The 20,761-nt window shown below is 39.4% G+C and overlaps 1 protein-coding gene across 2 annotated transcripts in view; it reads left to right on the plus strand.

The window, feature by feature from the left end:
* LOC131219121 (MICOS complex subunit MIC10-like) overlaps window positions 1-20,429 on the plus strand; it is a 56,853-nt gene extending 36,424 nt beyond the window's left edge. The window contains exons 2-3 of one of the 2 annotated variants that reach the window (XM_058214116.1): window positions 6,885-7,042; window positions 20,203-20,429. In XM_058214116.1, coding sequence (XP_058070099.1) covers window positions 6,885-7,042; window positions 20,203-20,220 — 176 coding nt within the window. In that variant the 3' untranslated portion in view covers window positions 20,221-20,429. The remainder of the gene's footprint in view (window positions 1-6,884; window positions 7,043-20,202) is intronic. The other variant, XM_058214117.1, reaches the window with a different exon arrangement.
* The last annotated feature ends 332 nt before the right edge of the window (window positions 20,430-20,761 follow it).

A 20,761-nucleotide genomic window follows, 5' to 3' on the forward strand; every position in this document is an offset into this window, starting at 1 on the left:
TCTATTTACGCATTTATTTCGGCCCTTTTTTTGAAAATTCGAAAAATCATTTTTAATAGATTCTTTTGCTGTTTTAATGATGCCATATGATGTGTTAATCATAGTAGAACATGTTAATGTGCATTTTACATATTTGGGGTGCCATTTTATATTTTTATTTTTATTTTTTTCTATTTACGCATTTATTTCGGCCCTTTTTTTGAAAATTCGAAAAATCATTTTTTAATGATTCTTTTGCTGTTTTAATGATGCCATATGATGTGTTAATCATAGTAGAACATGTTAATGTGCATTTTACATATTTGGGGTGCCATTTTATATTTTTTTTTCTATTTACACATGAATTTTGGCCCTCAAAAATAATTGCAAACACCTAAATGTAAGATATTTTCATATTACATTCATTCTAATATATCTATCATTGATAGTAGATAGTTAGAAAATTAAATATATGAATTTTGTAGTCAAATTCAGGTTTTCTGGTTCATAAATTCATCAGACAGTCCGATACAACTTCTCACCAAAGAGTGGACCGTTACACCACCATAAACATGTTCCAATTTATAAATGAATGTATATTTGGAATGCTTAGAATATTCCGGATTTAATCCATATTTTTTCATATTTTTTTGGCAAAAAATTTTTTTGCGCCGTTACGAGCCATTACGCCCCCGTATTCGTATCGGTTTTGGAGGTCACTGTTACGCCAACCGATACCGATACGGGACACCTTGATGCCCATCCTTAGGGTTTCTCTCCCAAAAGATTGCCGACTGGATGCTACTACCCCACCTGCCTCTCTCTCTCTCTCTCTATCTCTCTACAACAGTTAACAAGTGGGAAAGATTGCTGATTTCTTCTTTTAAATTTCTGCGAAAGATGATGGCCCACCATACCACTTTGCTGTTGATCTGCTGGATGACCTGATTCACTGATTCTCCCCTTGTCTGAGATAGATTGTGTATGATGACTGATGACTTGAAAATCTCGCACATCGGAACCTTTGTTCACCAGGTGTCCTCCCAGAATCTGACCTTATTATCTTGTTTGAAATTACTGATGCATAGTTGCTTAGCCCATGAAATTGCTCTCTGTATTTGCAATCCTTTACTTCTAGAACCAGCACTATATCCATAACATTTTGTTCCAAACCGTATGCATTGATTATCACTCTCTTTAAAAGGGAGTCTTCTCCATTGCCCAACCACTGCTACCATTTTTCAAACAAAGCGACGTTGCAAGTTTACACTGTTGAAGACCACCCTCTTCTAAAGGCTTCATACATCCTTCCAAGTCCCTACACGGAATTTATGAGAATCTTCTGAGTTGGCCCACTGAAATTTCCTTTGAATTTCTTCAATTTTTTCGGCCACCTTTACCAGACATCATAAAAGCGACATCTGATAAATAGGTAAATAGGCCAGCACTGATTTTAAGAGAGTGATCCGGTCACCCAGAGATAGCAGCTTACCTTTCCATGCAGGTAGGTTATTAATGAACGTATCAATTACTGGATCCCAGGTTTCATTTTTGCTACTGCCTTGGAAAATGGGAAAGTTTTTCTGGAAGCTTGCTGACCTTTCATCCCAAAACACGATTGATCTTACTCATAACCTTATCTTCCATGTTGATTCCAATGACATTGCTCTTTGAAAGATTTACCGTTAGCTTGAAACAATTTCAAAACATAACTGAATATCTCTAAATCTGTGAGCTTCACAGCTAGAGCCATCCCCAAAAAGCATCGTTTCGTCAGCGAATAAAACAAGCTTGATGTGAACACTGCTCAAGCCATCTTGCGTACCTTTAATGAGCCTGATGCATAGTGTTGCTCAACTTTCTTGAAAGAGCTTCCCTGACCATGGAGAAGAGAAGAGGCGACAGGGCATCTCCTTGTCTCAGTGCATGATCACCTTTTAAAAAGCCCTTTAGGTCCCATTTATGACTGCAGAGAACCATGGTGAGGAGATGCAGCCTCTGATCCAAGGCTGCCCACCTTCACCCAAAGCCCATATGATTCAGGATATGAAGATTTACTTTGAATAAGAAACCTCTTCCTCCCTTTCACTTATAGTCTTGGATCACCTCATTCGTGATAAAAGGGCCATCTACTACCCATCTGCTTGAGATAAATGTGCTTTGAGATTCTGAGATGATCGCTTTTGTCATCTTTTGCTGTCTTTTAGCTATTAGTTTCTAAATAATCTTGTAACAGCTGCTGCCAGGACTGATCGGCCAGAACCCTGTGACTCTCTCCACACCCTTTTTCTTGGGAATAAAGGAGAAAAATGGCTTTTGTCAACTTTTGCGGCCTTTTAGCTATTACTTTCTCAATAATCTTGTAACAGCTGCTGCTAAGACTGATCGGCAGGAGTTCTGTGACTCTCTCCGCACCCTCTTTCTTGGGAATAAAAGAGATGAAAGAGGCGCCTGCTGCCTTGCATATATTAGCTTGATCACAGAAATCTTTACAACCAATAATCAATCTTCTTTAAAAATATTCTTCTATTCAACAATCTACTCCCAACGTTTCATGGTTTGGCATGTGGTGCTTGGATATCCCTTTGGTGGAGCTGTTCGAAGATCTATTCTCCATAGCTGATAACAGAGGAGTTACAGTGCATAATATTTTCCAGCAATCGGGGTGCAGGACTGTGTAGTGTCCTTAAGAGCAGAATCTTGAGGAAAAAATTGTCGGTCTTGCTCATTTGCTGGCTCGATTGCAGGGTTTTTATATCCCCTGGCTAGGCTCTGGTAGAAGGATATGTGATTTGGACAAAAATGGCAACTTCACAGACAAATCCTTGGCTTGCCCATTAGTGGGGTGTTCATCTGCTCAGTGCAGGGTTTCTCAAGGATTTGGGCAGCAGCAGTGCCCTTGAGTGTGAATGTGTGGAGGCCTTTGCCTGGTTATTTGCCTAAATAAGACCCCCTCTATCAATCACCTTAAGAGCAGAGGGATGGCAATGGCAAATAAGTTTCCTGTGTTACAAAAATGAAGAATCTGTCAACCACCTTTTAGTTCATTGCTTTTGTATGAAGGATGATTGGGCAGCTGTGATTTTCAAGTTTGGAATGATATGGACGTTTCCTGAGTCAGTTCAGGAGATAATTGAAAGCTGGTTGGCTGCAGCATGGGGTCCTATTTGTTAGCTTCTTTGTGGTATGGTCGTGTAGGCTGCAATCTGGTCTATATGGCTTTAGAGAAACAGTAGAATCTCGAATGGTAAGGCAACGCCTGTGCATTTGCTGGCTAAGAAGATCTTTAGTCTCCTTCTTTCATAGGCTAAGGTGGATCCCAATTTTAAGGGTCTGTCTGCGACACTGATGCAAGCTTGCTGGAATGATATTACGTAATGTCATTGGCAAAGCTCAGAATGACTACATCCTAGATAGCTCCCCCACCCCCGTGACACTTGAAGGTTAATTTCTATGGGTGCTCATGTTGTAATCCCAGGCCCTCTAGCATCAGAGGCATATTGCTGGATGGCAGAAATGAGATCGTAGTGGAGTTCTCAGGGTCCATTGGGTCTACAGACTCTAACAAGGCTGAACGTCACACTGGCTTAGAGGCTTTCCCATGACTTAGCTAGCCAATTTTTGGTCTTCTTTGTACACTATGACACTTGTACATGTTACAACCTAGAGGTTGCACACCCCAAGTGCAGGGTTGTAAAGTAGTATATACTACATACTCGATAAGACCGAGGTCGATCCACAGGGAATGTGAGAACACAACTAAAGCTAGTATAAAATTAAGTCTAAGGTTAAGAATTTTAGTGAATTAAGATGGGTTAAAAACAATAAAACAAACATTAAGGATCCAGAGATTCACTTCTAGCAATCATAATGTGTAATTCATCGATTCATTTTCTATAACTCAACTAAAACCGAATTCCAGTTCGTTCTAATCAGAAGATCAAACAGTTAAATTAATCACAATCATCCAACAAGGTATGATTTCAATTGAATGATTCTCTCATGAAGCACTCAGACATCAATCGTAGGGAATTCAAAGCATTCGATGTACCTGGAGTTCACAACGGATCTAGAAATAAACAATCTCAAAAGCTTTAAAGTAAATTCAAATGTAATTCAATTAAATAATCATCATTCAAATCCAATGTATGAATCAACAAACTAGAACATTGCAATTAAACTAGAAAGCTTTACCCCTTAACTTATCTAAGAGATTAGCTAGACATATCCAACTCTTAAACAAAAGAAAAACAAAGAATCTACAAGAACCCGGAAGGAAATTGAGGTGGGACGGCGTTGTTGGTGCCCCCCCCCCCTTCTCTCTCTCTAACCCTAGAAGATACCTAGGAACGTCTAAAACAATCATTTAAATCAATTAGATTTCCACACTTTCGCACAACTACCGTCAATCGATGTGTTAATCGATCGATCAATGGTCTCCAATAACTTCCAACGACCAAAATTAAAAAATATGTTAATTGTCAATCGATCAAATGGACCTTGTCCATCGATCAATTAAAGTTGGTGAAATTAGTCCAGCAACTGAATAAATTAGGGAAGTTTCGATCGATCGGACCCTGACTGTCGATCGATCAATGGCTCTGTTGATCGATCGGTAACTTTGTCGATTGATCGACAAGATTTGTATTTCTGACCCTGCAATTACATGATTTCATTTTATTGGCTATGAATTTTCTGGACTTCTTTTTCTTGGCTTCTTCACTTGTTTTCAAGCACTGTTCGACTTTCTCTGTCTCCTTTGGTCCACATGCTTGAGTATGCTTGATCATCATCCATTGAGCTCTCAAATATTCAATCACTCTACTCTTGGCTTTAAATACTCACCTTTAACTCAGATAATCTTAGACCTTCTAATCTTTCTTGCACACTAAAAACTCATCTAATTAAACCATTTTACCATGAATTTGCATAGGAAAACATTGCAAAGTAGGGGATAAATATGCTATATTTAGCACTCAACAATACATAGAATGCCGAGTGTTCTAGAGAGTGGTAAAATTGTGTAGACATTCCTAGAAGTCTTTAGAAATCTCTGCGAGTGTCTTGGAGGAATTCTCTATAACATTTCTAGAGTCTTACTGGCCATTGGATGAGTGCCACATGGCACAATCTTGGCCTTAGGTTAGAGCTCCTAGATTCCTCTTGGGTCTATATAAGGAGCAGACCCCCTCATTTGTAAATCACTCGAGCATTGTAAGCTTTATTCTCTTTAGTCCATTGCATCTTCACTCTCTCCTTGGTAATATCTTGCATTCTCACTAAGCTCTTATTGGTGCAAGTAGTAGAAGGTCTAACCAGAGTAGCGTTGGTGTGTTGCATGAGTGATGCACGGGCGTGTGAGCTAATGAGTTAGCAAGTTCGTGACTTGAAGTTGCAGCACTGCTTCATGCCTGTAAGTTTTGCCACGGGTTTCTAATTTAGGCCTAGTTATCATTGAAGGCAAGCAATTCCATTTTCTGGGCAAGAGGAGATTCCTCCTTGTGTAGAGTGGCTGATTTAGTTAAGGAAGCATGGGATTTGTGCGTTGGATGGGTAGTTTCCTTCTCTCAAGTGCCAAGAGAGGCTAATACTGAAGTGGACAATCTTGCTAAGTCAGGAGCGACCGTGACTGGCCATCTTATTGTTGAGAGGAGATGATGTATGCTCCCCTTTGCTAGTGGATGGGGGGTAGCAGCACCTGGCTGCTTGTTTTTTGTATGGTTTTGGGTCCCAGTTTACTGGTCCATATCTTGTTTTAGCTGGTTTCTTCATTCTTTTTGTAATAAAATTTCTGATTATTTATTAAAAAAAAGCTCAAAATCTCTACAAAGCATTCAAGGTGACTCATAACCAAAGGTGTAATGACTAAGGTGCATTCACATTTATATAAATTGTCACAAATGTCCACACATGTAAAATGAGGGGGATGGGTGTATTTGTTCAAATACATTCATGTACCACTTTTTAACATGTGGTGCATAATGAGAACTTTTTAATGAATGTGACCACCATAATAAGTTGCACATGGAAAAGTGTATGTGGACATATGACAATCTATGGAACATGTACAGAAAAAAGAACTTCTTAAACTAACGAAAAAAAAAACCCTTAAAATTGGAAATAAAACTTATCAGAACTAATCATATGTCCCTTGAAAAACTTGGGCCTGTCAGACTTAACAGTCCATGGATGCAATCGTGGCTGTTTTGGGCCACGTAAAAAACCAATGTCTTCGCTTCGGTTGTTGAAATCTCAGAATCATGCCATGAGGGTTGAGGTTTCAAGGATTGATGAAAGAACCAATTTGTTCTGACTAAAGCCACTTAAATATTCTCTCTTTATTAGATGTTTTATGCAATTTATGAATCTCGGAGTACAAAACGTTCGTACTTTTCATATAAACACCACAAGTTACACTGACATTAACCACATTTTCACACCATAAGTTGATGTAATTTCTTATTGTTGCCCAACATGGGGGTGGGGCTTAAGAAATTAACATTCGTTCACAAAAACAGGAGCTCGTCCTATTAATAAAATTACATCACTTCTCAAAAAGGTTAAAAATAAAAGGAATTAAATTGAATTCCTTTCCCAAAGTAGGCCAACCGACCTTTCAGCAGCATGCTGTTTACCATTCTTGGAAACTGGGAAATGTGTAGTTCTCAAATTCCTATGTGTTTGTACATTTAGAACATAAAATCAATATGCCACCTGGCAATTGGTTGTGACTGAATTATATGCACAACAAAATGAAAAATCTGTATCAACTTATGCCTCCAAATTGATCTCTTGGCTTATAATTGTTGAACGCTGCAGAATTGTTGGTGAAGTTCTATTCTACTAATTTTACGTAACCAATGTCATGCAATCAATTTATCAAAAATTCTTTGCTCTTTTTCCAGGAAGCCCTGTGACACGATGGGCATCGGTAGCTTTTGGTGCGGGTGTGGGCATTGGAACATCATATACAGAGTGTTCTTACAAATTTGACGCCTATCCTTCAATGTGGACATCTCCAAAAACTTCTATTCCTCAGGCTGCTTCCCAAGTAAGGCTTGAGGTGATTCATTGACTTTTATAACTGAGCAACGTTATTTTGTAGATGCATGTAAAACATGGGAGTTTGCATGCCTAATGCTTAAAATTTTGACAGTTGGATGAAAGTCCTGCTGAAGGTGTCACTGCTTTTTCTTTTTCTTTCTTTCATTTTTTTTTTTTTTTTGTTGCAATTTGGCTTAATGATTACAGAAACAAAGTGTCAAATTATCCTGTGCCCATTGCATTTGGAGTTAAAATTTTGGCTTGATGTCTCTTCATCATTTATATAACACTGCTCGGTGAAACATACCATCTGCAAATAATGCTTTTAATTTAATTATGAAAAAGGTAAAACATGCTTTTGATGAACTTAACTGATGCAGGACAATCTGGAAACAGGATTTTGAAAAAATGTTGTTTGATTTGGGTGGAGAGAAATTGAATTTCCATCAAGTATTACTGCACGTTAATGGTAAGTTCCAGTAAACAAAATAGCATTAGTTGACATAGATTGAAGTTTGCAGAAAATCCAGCTAATACTGCTATGCCTGCACAAGGATTATTTAAAATCTCTTAGAGGTAAACTGAAATAAAAACTGGTATATTTTGAGGATGGGGACAGAGATGCTTAGTTGTATGGAGTCTATGGACCTTCTACATAGGTGCCACTTCCTCTTTGAATTGTGCTTTTTTTTAGTCCCTATCCCTCCTTGGTTCCTAGCTGCTTATACTTGCTTTTTTAAAACACTCTCAAACATGAAATTTGTTGCCACTTCATACTTCGACTATTGGTGACGTGCATTGAAGGATAGGTGGTTTGTGGTCTCATCAAACCAATTTCTCACGGGGAGTTTCACCATATGGGATGGAAGAAAGCTTAAAATTAATCAAACTTCTCTCTCCTCCAGTCTCTACAGCCCAACATGCTCTATGTGAGAGCTTTACAACATCAATCCTTCCAAAAGTAGATAATTGATAAATAAGTAAAATGAACTACGATTCTGCTAGCTAAACAAGAAACTGCCAGAAATAAAAGTCTTAAGACACTAACACCTGCAGAACTATTCATTTTCTGACAAAAGTAAGATTGTTGCTCATAAAGGAGGCTGCTGCAATGGTATTGGTACCACATTAATAGCGTGGTACTGGTCTGTTGTGGGCTCCGTGTGGTGTCTAGATGGAATCCAACCTGTCCAAGTGGTGAGTCTCACCATGATGTGCACCCATCACAAAAATCAGGTCGGTCCAATTTTCATGTGGGCCATGGCATAGAAAACAATGGATCACTGCTCAGAAGCCCCATAAATCAAGTGGTGTGGCTCACATGGTTTGTGTATGGTGTCCATCCCATGGTTCTAAATCGTGATATCGGTGAGAGTTTCGGCTAGGCTAAAAAATGATACGATATGGTGTTGGATATCGGTATCAGGCCTGTATTGGACATAATTTTTTAGCTAAAAAATATGGAAAGAATATTAGAAAAATAGGAAAATATGACATATTCAAGATTTTATTAGTTTTTTGTGTTTTGACCATGTATTCAATGGTGTATTGGACCATTCTTTGGTAAGAATGTTGTATGTTGGGTTGACCCATTTTAAGCCATGATGTTGATTTTATATAAATTTTTGATATGTGTTATAAATTGATATCATATGTTGCTAATGCGGTTATCTATCAAGTGTTAAACTGTGAAATAATTCAAATCATAATAGTAAAAAAATGTAAAACACATAAGTATGGGTATAGTTGTAAAACACATGAATATATAATTGATATCTTTAGTCCACTCTGCAGGAACACCAAAATGAAGAGAACATTTGTTAGTGTCACAAACTTAATAAACTGATTAAAGAAACACATGAGTACACAAAACAACTAACATTCAATAAAAATACAACAAGACTAATTAAATAATAACATCAAACTTTAATAAAATAAACAAATAGTAAAAAATTACAAAAATTGATAAAAGAAAAGAAAAAAGAGGTGAAAATAATTGTTCAACTATAGCTTTAATTATTCATTTTCTCAATTTAATTTCGAAGAAAAATAAGAAAAAACTACAAAAATTGCCAAAAAATATTTTAATTTTTTTAAATCAATCCATATGTGAAATTTGTAGATTTATAGTATTAAAAGATTGATCATACATGATTACAACTTTTATTTGGAAAAAGTTTTTTTTAAAAAAAAAATCTAAAAATTATAGACAATGTTGTCACAGTCGTTATCGTATCGCAAATTGTATCAGCTCCGGATGCAGGGCCTGATGTTGGTATTAGTTTCGAAAAAGCTCTAATGTAAGGAAGGCCTCCATCTTACAAGGAGGCCTTGCTAAGAAATGAGAGCCCCAAATTTGGAATAGAGATAGGCACCGATGGTGGGAAGAATGTTTCGCCCCCCACCCAGAACTGATGGATTTGGAGGCTGGATTCTCCTTTAGAGTCGGTGGAGAAGCTTAAGGAGTCTTTTCTTTGGTTAGTGATTGCTCATACTAGGGGAGGGGCTCGGAATTTGGCTTAAGGGTTACTGCAGTTTGGAGGAGGGTGATTTCAAGATCAGACCCTACAAGCTAACGAGGTATGGATCTCAGTTAAACCAGGTTACAACATGGATTAGATGGTGATGGCTAGGTCCATGTTTAATGATGGGCCGATCATCCCTCTCTGAAGATGGGATAATGGTTCCCCTCTTATTAGCAAGACAACTTGGTATCTCTTTGCAGGCATCTCCCTCGAGTTGTGGAAGAAGTTTTCATGGCATCTTTTTTTTTTTTGGGGGGGGGGGGGCACTCGACTATGTATCCGAAGGAGGAGATTGGTGCTGAGAGATTCGATTGGGGGAGTAACACATCATTGTGAAGGTTCATAAGGAAGTGGCGTGGGGTATTCCTTGCAGATGGGGGGAGTAATGGAAGCGTCGGGGAGTTTACCGTCAGATCCCATGTGCAAGGCTGATGAGAGGAGCTGTATCCAATGTGGTCCGGAGTACCGAATGGATGAGCAATGCGTTGAAAACCACAACAAAGCTTGCAGGTGATAGGTGGATAGATGGCAATAGAATTGACATTAAATGGTTTTCGGTAGTCAGCAGGTGATGTTGGGCCTCTCGGTGCGCCACAAGCTTCACATGCGGAGGAAGGACATAGAACGCACGCGCGAACTCCATCGACCCGTACGGGTTTAAACGACGCTTGGTGTGAGGTTTGGTCCGAATTGGATTTGGCTAGGGAGGACGGGGCAAGAAGTGATTCGTCGAAAGAGTTGGTCCAGTCCCGAGCCTTGACTCCCACCCATAGCAACACAACATGTGGCATCCTCGATTGACACAGTCAGTCCTTTAACTCCTCCGAAGTAAGACAAAGCTAACACGTGCTCTGATTGATGTTATAACAAAGGAAAGGCCGCCCCAACATGTGCCAACTCATTGGCTTTAGTTCCAACATGCGAAGAGGATGCCACTCGTGTATTGACACGTGTTGATCTCTCCAAGACGCCTATTTATCCGGTCGGGAGAAGATATTTCCTCCCGTATAGTAGGGCGGCCTCACACCATTCTTCTAGAAAAGGATTGCTTTTCTCCCTTAAGTCCAGGTGAGATTCCCCTCCCAAAAGATCAATAGATTTTGGCAATTACGAATGCTCTATCCCAAGTTCCTCTAGACATCTGGTTTGAGGGTCCAGTCTCAAGGTTGTGGAGAAGCTTCGTGTGAGGAGGAAGATCTCAGTATCGTCTCGGGCCGATTTGGGTCAGCAGCAAAGGGGGAAGATCCTATAGTAGGTCCGGGAGCAGTCATCATGTGCATAGAAGATCTGGAGACTCTGGATGTCATGCCTCTTCAAGCCACTGATGATATGAGAGTTTCCCATTCTTCCCTTAGAGAGAACCCTAGTTAGAGATGAGGGGAAACCTAAGGCGGGTTTGTCAAAAGAGGATCTAGATTGGACTAAGGATATTATTGACAGAGTAGGTAAAAAATTGGGAATGTCTTTTAAAGCCTCTTTAAAGATGACGCGGTGGCGCTTCATTTTGTTGAGCAACGTGGAGCTATGGGAACTTGCCTGCCCTGAGTTGTGGAAGAAGTTTTCATGGCAATTTTGGTGGGGGGTGGGGTGGGGGCACCTGACTATGTATCCGAAGTAGGAGATTGGTGCCGCGAGAGATTCGATTGGGGGAGTAACACATCATTGTGAAGGTTCATAAGTGGTGTGGGGTATTCCTTGCAGATGGGGGGGAGGAATGGAAGCGTCGGGGAGTTTATCGTCAGATCCCATGTGCAAGGCTGATGAGAGGAGCTGTATCCAACGTGGTCCGAAGTACCGAATGGAAGAGCAATGCGTTGACAACCACAACAAAGCTTGCAGGTGATAGGTGGATAGATGGCAAAAGAATTGACATTAAATGGTTTTCGGTAGTCAACGGGCGATGTTGGGCCTCTCGGTGCGCCATAAGCTTCACACGCGGAGGAAGGAGATAGAACGCACATGCGGAGGAAGGAGATAGAACGCACGTGCGAACGCCATCGACTCGTACGGGTTTAAACGACGCTTGGTGTGAGGTTTGGTTCGAATCGGATTTGGCTAGGGAGGACGGGGCAAGAAGTGATTTGTCGGAAGAGCTGGTCCAGTCCCGAGCCTTGACTCCCACCCATAGCAACACAACATGTGGCATCCTCGATCGACACAGTTGGTCTTTTAAGTCCTCCGAAGTAAGACGAAGCTAACACGTGCTCTGATCGATGTTATAACAAATGAAAGGCCGCCCCAACATGTGCCAACTCATTGGCTTTAGTTCCAACATGCGAAGAGGATGCCACTTGTGTATTGACACGTGTTGATCTCTCCAAGACGCCTATTTATCCGGTCGGGAGAAGATATTGCCTCTCGTATAGTAGGGCGGCCTCACACCATTCTTCTAGAAAAGGATTGCTTTTCTCCCTTAAGTCCAAGTGAGATTCCCCTCCCAAAAGATCAATAGATTTTGGCGATTACGAATGCTCTATCCCAAGTTCCTCTAGACATCTGGTTTGTGGGTCCAGTCTCAAGGTTGTGGAGAAGCTTCGTGCAGGGAGGAAGATCTCAGTATTGTCTCGGGCCGATCTGGGTCGCAACAAAGGGGGAAGATCCTACAGTAGGTTCGGGAGCGGTCATCATGGGCATAAAAGATCTGGAGACTCTGGATGTCACGCCTCTTCAAGCCACTGATGATATGAGAGTTTCTCATTCTTCCCTTAAAGAGAACCCTAGTTAGAGATAAGGGGAAACCTAAAGCGGGTTTGTCAGAAGAGGATCTAGATTGGACCAAGGATATTATTGACAGAGTAGGTAAAAAATTGGGAATGTCTTTTAAAGCCTTTGAAGATGACGCAGTGGCACTTCATTTCGTTGAGCAACGTGGAGCTATGGGAACTCACCTGCCCTGAGAAGGTGATTATTGAAGCAATGGGAGGGCAACCATTCCAATGTAGCAGTTAGGGGCAGAAGGGCAAGATCAGTTTCCCAATGATCGTCCTGAGTTGGAATATCAGAGGATTGGGAAACAAGGAAAAAAGGGCCCATGTCAAAGCCTTGTGTCAAAAGTCTAAGGTGCAGATCCTAACTCTTCAAGAGACCAAGCTACAGGTTGTCGATAGGCAAACCATGGATTCTTTGTGGGGCATTAAATCAAAGGAGTTTGTTTATCTCGAAGCGATGGGCCTTTCGAGGGGTATTCGTGTGGCGTGGAATTCTTCTTTCTAGTGTAAAGAAGATTCCTGATGCGGTGAGTTTTTGGTGTCAGTGGTCTTGGTTTATATCTCCTATGGCTTCAAATAGCTCTTCACCTCTATTTACGGCCCATGTAAAGCAACAAAGAGACCAGAGTTTTGGGACAAACTGAATGGTATTTCTGTCGGATGGAACCTTCCCTGGTGCTTAGGAGGGGACTTAAATGTGACACGTTTCTCGTATGAAAAATCTCAAGGTTCCCGTATTTCTACAAGCATGCATTACTTCTCCAATTGGATTCATGACTACGAGTTAGTGGATCTTCCAATTCTGGAGCCAAATTCACCTGATCTAACGAGCATAGTAAGCCCATTATGTCAAGGCTAGACATGTTTCTTGTTAACCCAAAATGCTTGGAGAAGTTTCCCTTAGTGTATGTAATAGCTCTATTGAGAGTTACATCCGATCACAAACCCATCTCTTCAAGTCCAAACAGACAGTCGGGGGCCCAAACCCTTCATATTTGAGTTAATGTGGTTAGAATTCGAAGGATTCTTTGAAATGGTGGCTAACTATTGGAGCTCGTATCAAGTGTCAGGGTCGGCTGGTTTCAAATTGTATAATAAACCGAAACTTCTCAAAGGCAATCTAAAGAATTGGAACGAGGAAATTTTTTTTTTTTTTTTCGGAAAAGGAGAGGGAGATGGATGAAGTATTAGAAGAGATCCATTTGCTCGAGTTAAAAGAGAAGGGTGGTAGCTTTTCATCCGAGGAAGTCGAGAAGAGATCACCCCTTTCGTCTTCATATGCTAAATATCTCAAGCAGGAAGAGATAAAGTGTAGACAAAGATTGATAGACACTTGGTTAAAGGAAGGTGACAAAAACACGAAATTTTTTCACCGTGTAGCTTCAACTAGGGCTTGTAACAATAGGATCAACTCCCTAGTGGACAATATACATATTGAGAAGAAGGATAAGTTTTGCGATGCCATCATCGACTACTACACTAAGCTTCTCTTGAAAGAACAATGGAATTGACCAAGCCTCGACTATCTCCAATTTGACAACATCTTGGAATATTCGGCCACTTGGTTAAAGAGACCTGTCCCTGACGAGGAAATCAAGGTAGCGATGGACAGTTTGGGTAAAGAGATGGCTCCTGGGCCCGAGGTCCCCTCGCCTTTTTCCATATCTTTTGGTCAGTGCTTAAAGATGATGTTTCAGCTTTCATCGAGGAGTTCTTTTAAGAAGGGTTGCTCTCTTCGGAATTGGGTGCCTCCATTGTGTTGATTCCTAAGCTAGAAGGGGCCGGAGAGTTGAAGGATTTTAGACCTATCAGTTTGATAGGGAGCCCGTATAAAATATTGTCCAAGATTCTTGCATCTTGTCTGCTCTCCGTCCTTGACCAAGTCATCTCCCCCAATCAGGGGGCCATCAGCTTTTAGATTCAGCCCTCATAGCTCACGAATGCATCGACTCGCGATTTAGGGCCAAGGAATCCGATGTTGTCTATAAAATGGATGTGGAAGAAGCTTATGACTATGTAGAGTGGGAATTTATAGACTACATGTTGGCCAGGCTGGGGTGCAAGGAAAAATGGAGAAGATGAGTTTAGAGATGTGTTCGTTCTTCCTCCTTGGTGTTGGTGAATGGCTTCCCTAAAGGTTTTTTTTTTTTTTTTTTTTTTTTTTTTTTAAATTTATTTTTATTTTTAACAGTCAAGGGGGCTCAGGCAACGAGACCCTCTCTCTCCTTATCTTTTTTCGGGTTATTGGCAAAGCTTTTAGTTGGATGCTTGCCAAAGCCCAAGGGTCAGGTTTGTTCAAGGGTTTTAGTGTGGATAAAACGGGGAACCAGGTTTCCCATCTCCAATTCGCTGACGACACCATTTTTTGTGAAGTCGACCTTCTTATGGTAGATGACTTGCAGAAGATGGTTTTGTGTTTTGAAGCTCTATCAGGACTCAAGATCAATATGGGGAAGTGTGTGATGCTGGGGATTCATTTATCTAAAAAAGAGGCGGCATATCTAGCCTCTATATTCGGATGCAAGGATGGGGCTTTTCCCTCTTATTACCTGGGGCTTCCTCTATGCATTGACAATTCTGCAAAGCACCTATGGGACAAGGTGATTGAGAAAATTGATAGTAAGCTCTCAAAGTGGAAGGGTCGTTACATATCGCTTGGTGGTCTTATCACCCTCATCAAGAACACCTTCACTAATATTTTGTTGTACTTCTTGTCTTTATTCAAATGCCCTCAATCCGTTCTCGACAGATTAAATAAGATGAGGAGAGACTTGCTATGAGGAGCGGAAGAAGGCAGAGAATTCTATCAGTTAAAATGGGAGATGTGCAAACTGGTGGAGTTAGGTGGAGTGGGTCTTCGTCTTTTGGGAGCTATGAGTATATCTTTGCTTGGTAAATGGCTTTGGCAATTTGGGTTGGAATAAGGAAGTTTTTGGCATGAGATCATTGCTAGTAAATACAGGCTCGAGGAAGGGGGTTGGGGGACTAGACTCTCATCCTTATATAGAGCTTCCTCATTTGGAAATATGTTTCTACCGTTGGAGTGGTCTTCTGGCAAGGGGTCTCCTTTTCTGTGGGGGACAGTTCTAAGGTTAGATTTTGGAAAGATGTATGGATCGACGATTCTCCACTTTGCACTCGTTTCCCAAACTTGGCCAATCTTGTCCCCAACGACAACCTTAAGGTGGCCGATTGCTTCTCCTCCATTAGGTCTTTGGTCGTGTGGTTTCCCCCTTGCAGAAGAGCGTTATAAGATGTTGAAGCAGAGGACTATGCCAATCTTTTAGGTCGTTTACAACATCTTCCGTAAGGAAATGCAGACTCAGTGTGGAAGGGTCATAGTTCTGGATGTTTCTCAGTGAAGTCTTTCTATAAGCTTCTCACAAGGGATGTCTTTGCTTCTCAGGAGGAAGAGTATGCCTAACACTTCTGGTTTAAGGTCGCGGCTTTCACCTGGTTGGTGGGCTGGAAATGGGTTCGGACAATTGATAATCTACAGAAGAGATCCATGATAATACCAAATATGTGTAGCTTGTGCCAAAAGGATGCCGAATCCATTGATCACCTATTCATCTTTTATCCTTTCTCATCCTCTATTTGGGATTCCTTTTTAGGGTAATTCGGGGAAGCTTGGGTTATGTCAGGTTTTGTTAGAGAACTTTTGTGGGCCCGTCACGTGGGGTACGAAGGGAAGTTAGACCGTCAAAGTTGGTTGTTGATGTTGCCGGCTGTGTGGTGGACAATTTGGGGAGAAAGGAACAGTCATTGCTTCCAAGACCTGTCTCGATTGGTCAAGGCAATTATTGTTTCAGCTAGATTTTCAGTTTCTTAGTGGAAAGCTCTTTTGAGCAATTGTCGAGGGTCTTACCCCGTGGGGGCTCTCATGTATGCTCTTCCTGCTTTTGTAGTTTTTCTAATATATTTATTTTCACCCCTCAATATATATATATATTGTAAATTGTAATAGGGGTTGAATTGTATTGAATTGCAAATCGTATCATAAATCATAAGATTTTTTTTTTTTTTTTTTTATGAATTTGTTTTTTGAAAAATCTGAAAATATAAATAAATCAGAAAAAACTAAAAATTTGGCAATCATCATTTTGCTATCAATATACACCAAGTAATACCATGTCATGATACTGTTAAAGGAATCTTATCTTTGATAGTTTTTTTTTTTTTCTTTTCTTTTTCTTTTTCTTTTTCTTTTCTTTTCTTCTTCTTCTTCTTCTTCTTCTTCTTCTTCTTCTTCTTTTTTTTTTTTTTTTTTGTTTAAATATAAATTTTCCTTAAAAAACCATACAAGGATCCTTTAATAATTTATGTTCTTATTACCTTTCTTGAATGTATAATCACATTGAAAAAGCGGCATTTGATTCTGCAGATTGACGAAAAATAGATTTTGATTTCTAACCATCATTCCACGATACATTTAAGTCAACATGATCCTAACCATCCATAAAAACATTCCAGATGAGTCATACATCAATTTGGTGTTTCAACCAGTTAAGTAAGAAATCATTAAAATAAAATGAAATAAAATAAGCTTTTTGATTTAACGTTGAAGAGAATATATATCATTTAATCTCTTATAAAGAACAAAATAAAATAGTTTACCTTTTTTCTAAATGATTTTTTTTAATTAAAAGTTTTTTTTTTTCCTTCTTCTTAAATGATTCTTAAAGCCCCCACCAAGTTAAAAACATAAAATGAAAGCCAAGTGAAGCTTAAAATAGAAGAAAACAAGTATAATTTGAATCTAAAATCGGGATTTGAATCGTATATTGTAGGATTCAAATCATAAAATAATAGGATTCATATAAAAGGGATTCAAAGGTGGGATTGAAATTGTTTTGCTAAGATTGAAGGATTTTGACAACACTGATTACAGAAAATTCTAGCATAAATAGAGGAAAAAATGCAAAACAAAAAATAAAAATAAAAAAATAAAATCCCAGATTGAGATAAAATCAAGTATGATTTAATTGATTTGTGTTTATAATGTTGTTTCCACTTGATTCCAAAAATAATAAAGAAAAAGGTTTTTTACATTTTTTTTTTTTTTTTTTGGATTTTCCTCAAATCGGGTACTGGGCCTTAAGTCCTTTGATTTTATTTTTATTTTTATTTTTGTAAACAAAAGAAAAAAAAAAAAACCTGTTTTGATTCTCAGATTTGGTGTAGATCTGGTAAGAAAAGGTTCCTCATGCATCATTACAACTTCTATTTAAAAAATTTTGAAATTTTCAGAAAATTCCACTGTAAATAGAAAAATATAAAAATTACAGAATATCCCCAAATCGAGAACAAATCAAGCATGATTTGATTGATTTGGGTTTTCAATGTTGTTTCAAGTTGATTTTGGTAATAATAATTAAAAAAAATAGATTTTTTACCTCTTTTTTTTTTTATTTTTTATTTTTTGGAATTTCCCCAAATTGAGTACTGGGGCTTCAATCTTTTGATTCCCCTTTAAAAAAAAAATAAAAAATAAAAAAAAAATCTTGTTTTGATCTTCAAGTCTGCCATAGATCTGGCTGGAAATGTCCCTAAAACAATCTCTAGAAGAAAAGACCCCGTAAGGTGTAGAGGGAGGGGAAAAATCTGAAAAAGGGAGCCAGTTGGGGGCTTTTGAAGCCAGCATCAGTTTGACCAATTTGGGTATAGTGTTGTGGTAACGATATGGCTTCTATTGGTTGGTATGGGCTGATACATGGTGGTTTTTTCATGTTGGGATGATACAAACCCTTATCGAGCATCGGCTTGTGCCAATACAGAAACGATTTGGGCGAATCAGCCAGTATGATACTGATTTTCCAATTCATGGTCCAACCTGTCAAAAAAGTGCTCCCACCATGATGATGGGATGCCCCAAAAATCAGGCAGTCCAGTCATAAGGTGCAGCCCATCACTTGAATTTGGATTTGGATTTTGTTTTTTTTTTTTTTCCTCATCGTCTTTTTATGGGGTGCCCCACCTGATTGTTGGATCTGCCTGATTTTTGGGGTGTTTGGCCATCATGGTGGGTTGCACCGACTATAGATTAAATAAAGAGTAAAGCATAAAGACTTAGCTGTGGGTTTCGCTAACTGATTGGACCATCTGTGGGGCCTTCTGATTGGCCAGGACAGATTGGGTGGCATGCTTCTCTTATTGAACTGATTGTGGGGCCCACTGCACTGGTGGTATCTAGTGACTGTGGCCCACTTTTACATTGTATCATTCCCTCCTAGTTGGAAAGAGCTCAACCGCGATTTCAACTCTTCATGGGCATCCATCACCATGATCTGCCTTTGTATCATTTCTTCAGATCTGACATGAGTTGATGATGTAGGCCCACATGGGACCCTCATAACTTTCACTGGGCTCCACTAAGGCTCATGTTGATTTTTCTTGTGTTTTCAACTATGTCAAATCTCTCACCAAACCTTCCTCTTGAATCTTAGCATGTTCACTTCAATCTGTGTCACAAACAAGGATTTAAATGTTGGCTTCAAAGTGTGAATCGTCCAATTCAGAAAACAGCACGACGGATTTGAAACTGGATGAGTCACCTCACAGTTATAAAAGTAATATAAAGTAAGCAATATGTAGTAGTAAGAAAAAAACATTAAATAGGGAAAAAAATGGAAAAATAAAAATCTTTCCTCGTCCATGTGGAATGGCCTAATTTTCTTGCCACAAGATCTAAACAGCATGCTGCCATGATGGAAAGCTAGAATCTCAGACGTGTGTGGTAATTAGTGCAAAGAAGAAAAATGCACACGTGCCTACCTGGTGTTTCTTCTTTCTTCTTCTCTTCCTCTGTCCTCTATCCTCTATCCTCGCTCTCCTCTGCCACTTCTCATTAAAATAATAGAGCTCTGCAAAGCTCTACTACCCGTCTGCATATGATCCATCATACTTGGGGGCTAGACGACTCTGTCTGCTTAGCCCATATAAAAAATGCTGGTGATTCTTCAACCATACTCATATCATAGTTGTACGGCAATCAAAACCGTCCAAGTCTCTGACCTAACTGTGATGGAGCATAACCAGAAAATTACAATCGAAGATAATATCAACCATTTGAGTATTCCCTTTGAATTTGGATCACTCCCTAATTTACTTTATTTTACTTTCAACCATTCATTTGATAGCTGTTAATTGGATGCTTATGATTGCTTCACAAGTGTGACTTTAGCACTTTGCTCCATCCTTTTGTTTAGTCAAGTCTTTCTAACACATACTTTTATTTCTTATGTTCGCAAGTAGACCAGGCTTGACTTTTTGAGGGATGGAATCAACAAGGTGAGACCCACCTGGACTGCTTGGATCTCACACGTGTGCCATGTTGGCACTGGCTGTCATGAAGATGGACTCCTTTGCACACGTGTGTTGACTAACCTTGCTGTCCCAGTACTTACAGGCTCCATTCCTATGATAGTTCACCACCATTTTGAGTTTGAAAATATCATGACTCATGCTCATCTCATGCAGCACTTGTTTATAGCTATGGTAACCATCCAAATTGTGAGGCACACTGTGGATGGGCATATCTTGGAAAATCACATTAATCATTGATGGATATCAAATATATGATTAATAGTAAAATAATGAATGACCTGAATTGGATTGAACCAAAAACTAGTCCATTGAATTAGGCCAATACAAACTTCAAATCTATTGAATTGAAAAACAAAGTAAGTGAACCTACTCCTCAATCTGATAAAATTCTGAAAAGTATCGAATTATGAACTATGAATTCGAACACAAATTAGTTGAACTGTGATTCAGGTAACAATGCACTGTCCACATGTGAAAGGTGGAGTGGCTAACATGAATCTATATTTATACAGCTTGGCAATGTTCCAAACATCCCTTGGCTTTTCCTTTTCCTCCTGTTTCAAATGATTTCACCCGTAGCTGTGGTTATGATACTGATTATCACAATGTCTTGTTTGTAGGAGAAACGTGATAAATGACAATGAAGTCTACCGGTGTGACAAAAACTGAAGCCAGTGGGACCCATAATTCTTACCGGAGTTTTTGAAGTTGAGCATGTCTTGTTCTTTTTTTTTTTTCTTTTTTTTCTTTTTTTTTTTTTTTTCCTTTTTTTTTTTGCCCCGTCTTTTTAACTGCTTTTGACAGATTTATTACCTTTGGTGGCCATTTGTGGTAGATTTTTTTTTTTTTTTAATGAAAAAAATAAAAATAAAATCGATTTCACATGGTGGAATGTGGATCTTCTTTTGGCCTGGGTATTATGTTTGCATGCCTGAATGCTCTAGGACTTATCCTGAGAACTTTGGGCACCATTTAGTGTGAAGGCAGCCTTCCGTGATGGGTTTGTTGTCTAGCAGCTTGTCCCCATCTCCGCCGTACAGTATGTCATAGATCTAAAACTTGCAGAATCAACTCAAAACTCAGCCAAGGCAACCTTACTCGGTGAGATTTCAAGCCAAGTCCTTTTGAAACTAGGTCTTGAGGCTTACTCAAGAAGACTCATCAAGTCAACGTGCAAAC

This window comes from Magnolia sinica, chromosome 11 (assembly GCF_029962835.1).
Source record: "Magnolia sinica isolate HGM2019 chromosome 11, MsV1, whole genome shotgun sequence".
Classification (NCBI taxonomy): domain Eukaryota; kingdom Viridiplantae; phylum Streptophyta; class Magnoliopsida; order Magnoliales; family Magnoliaceae; genus Magnolia; species Magnolia sinica.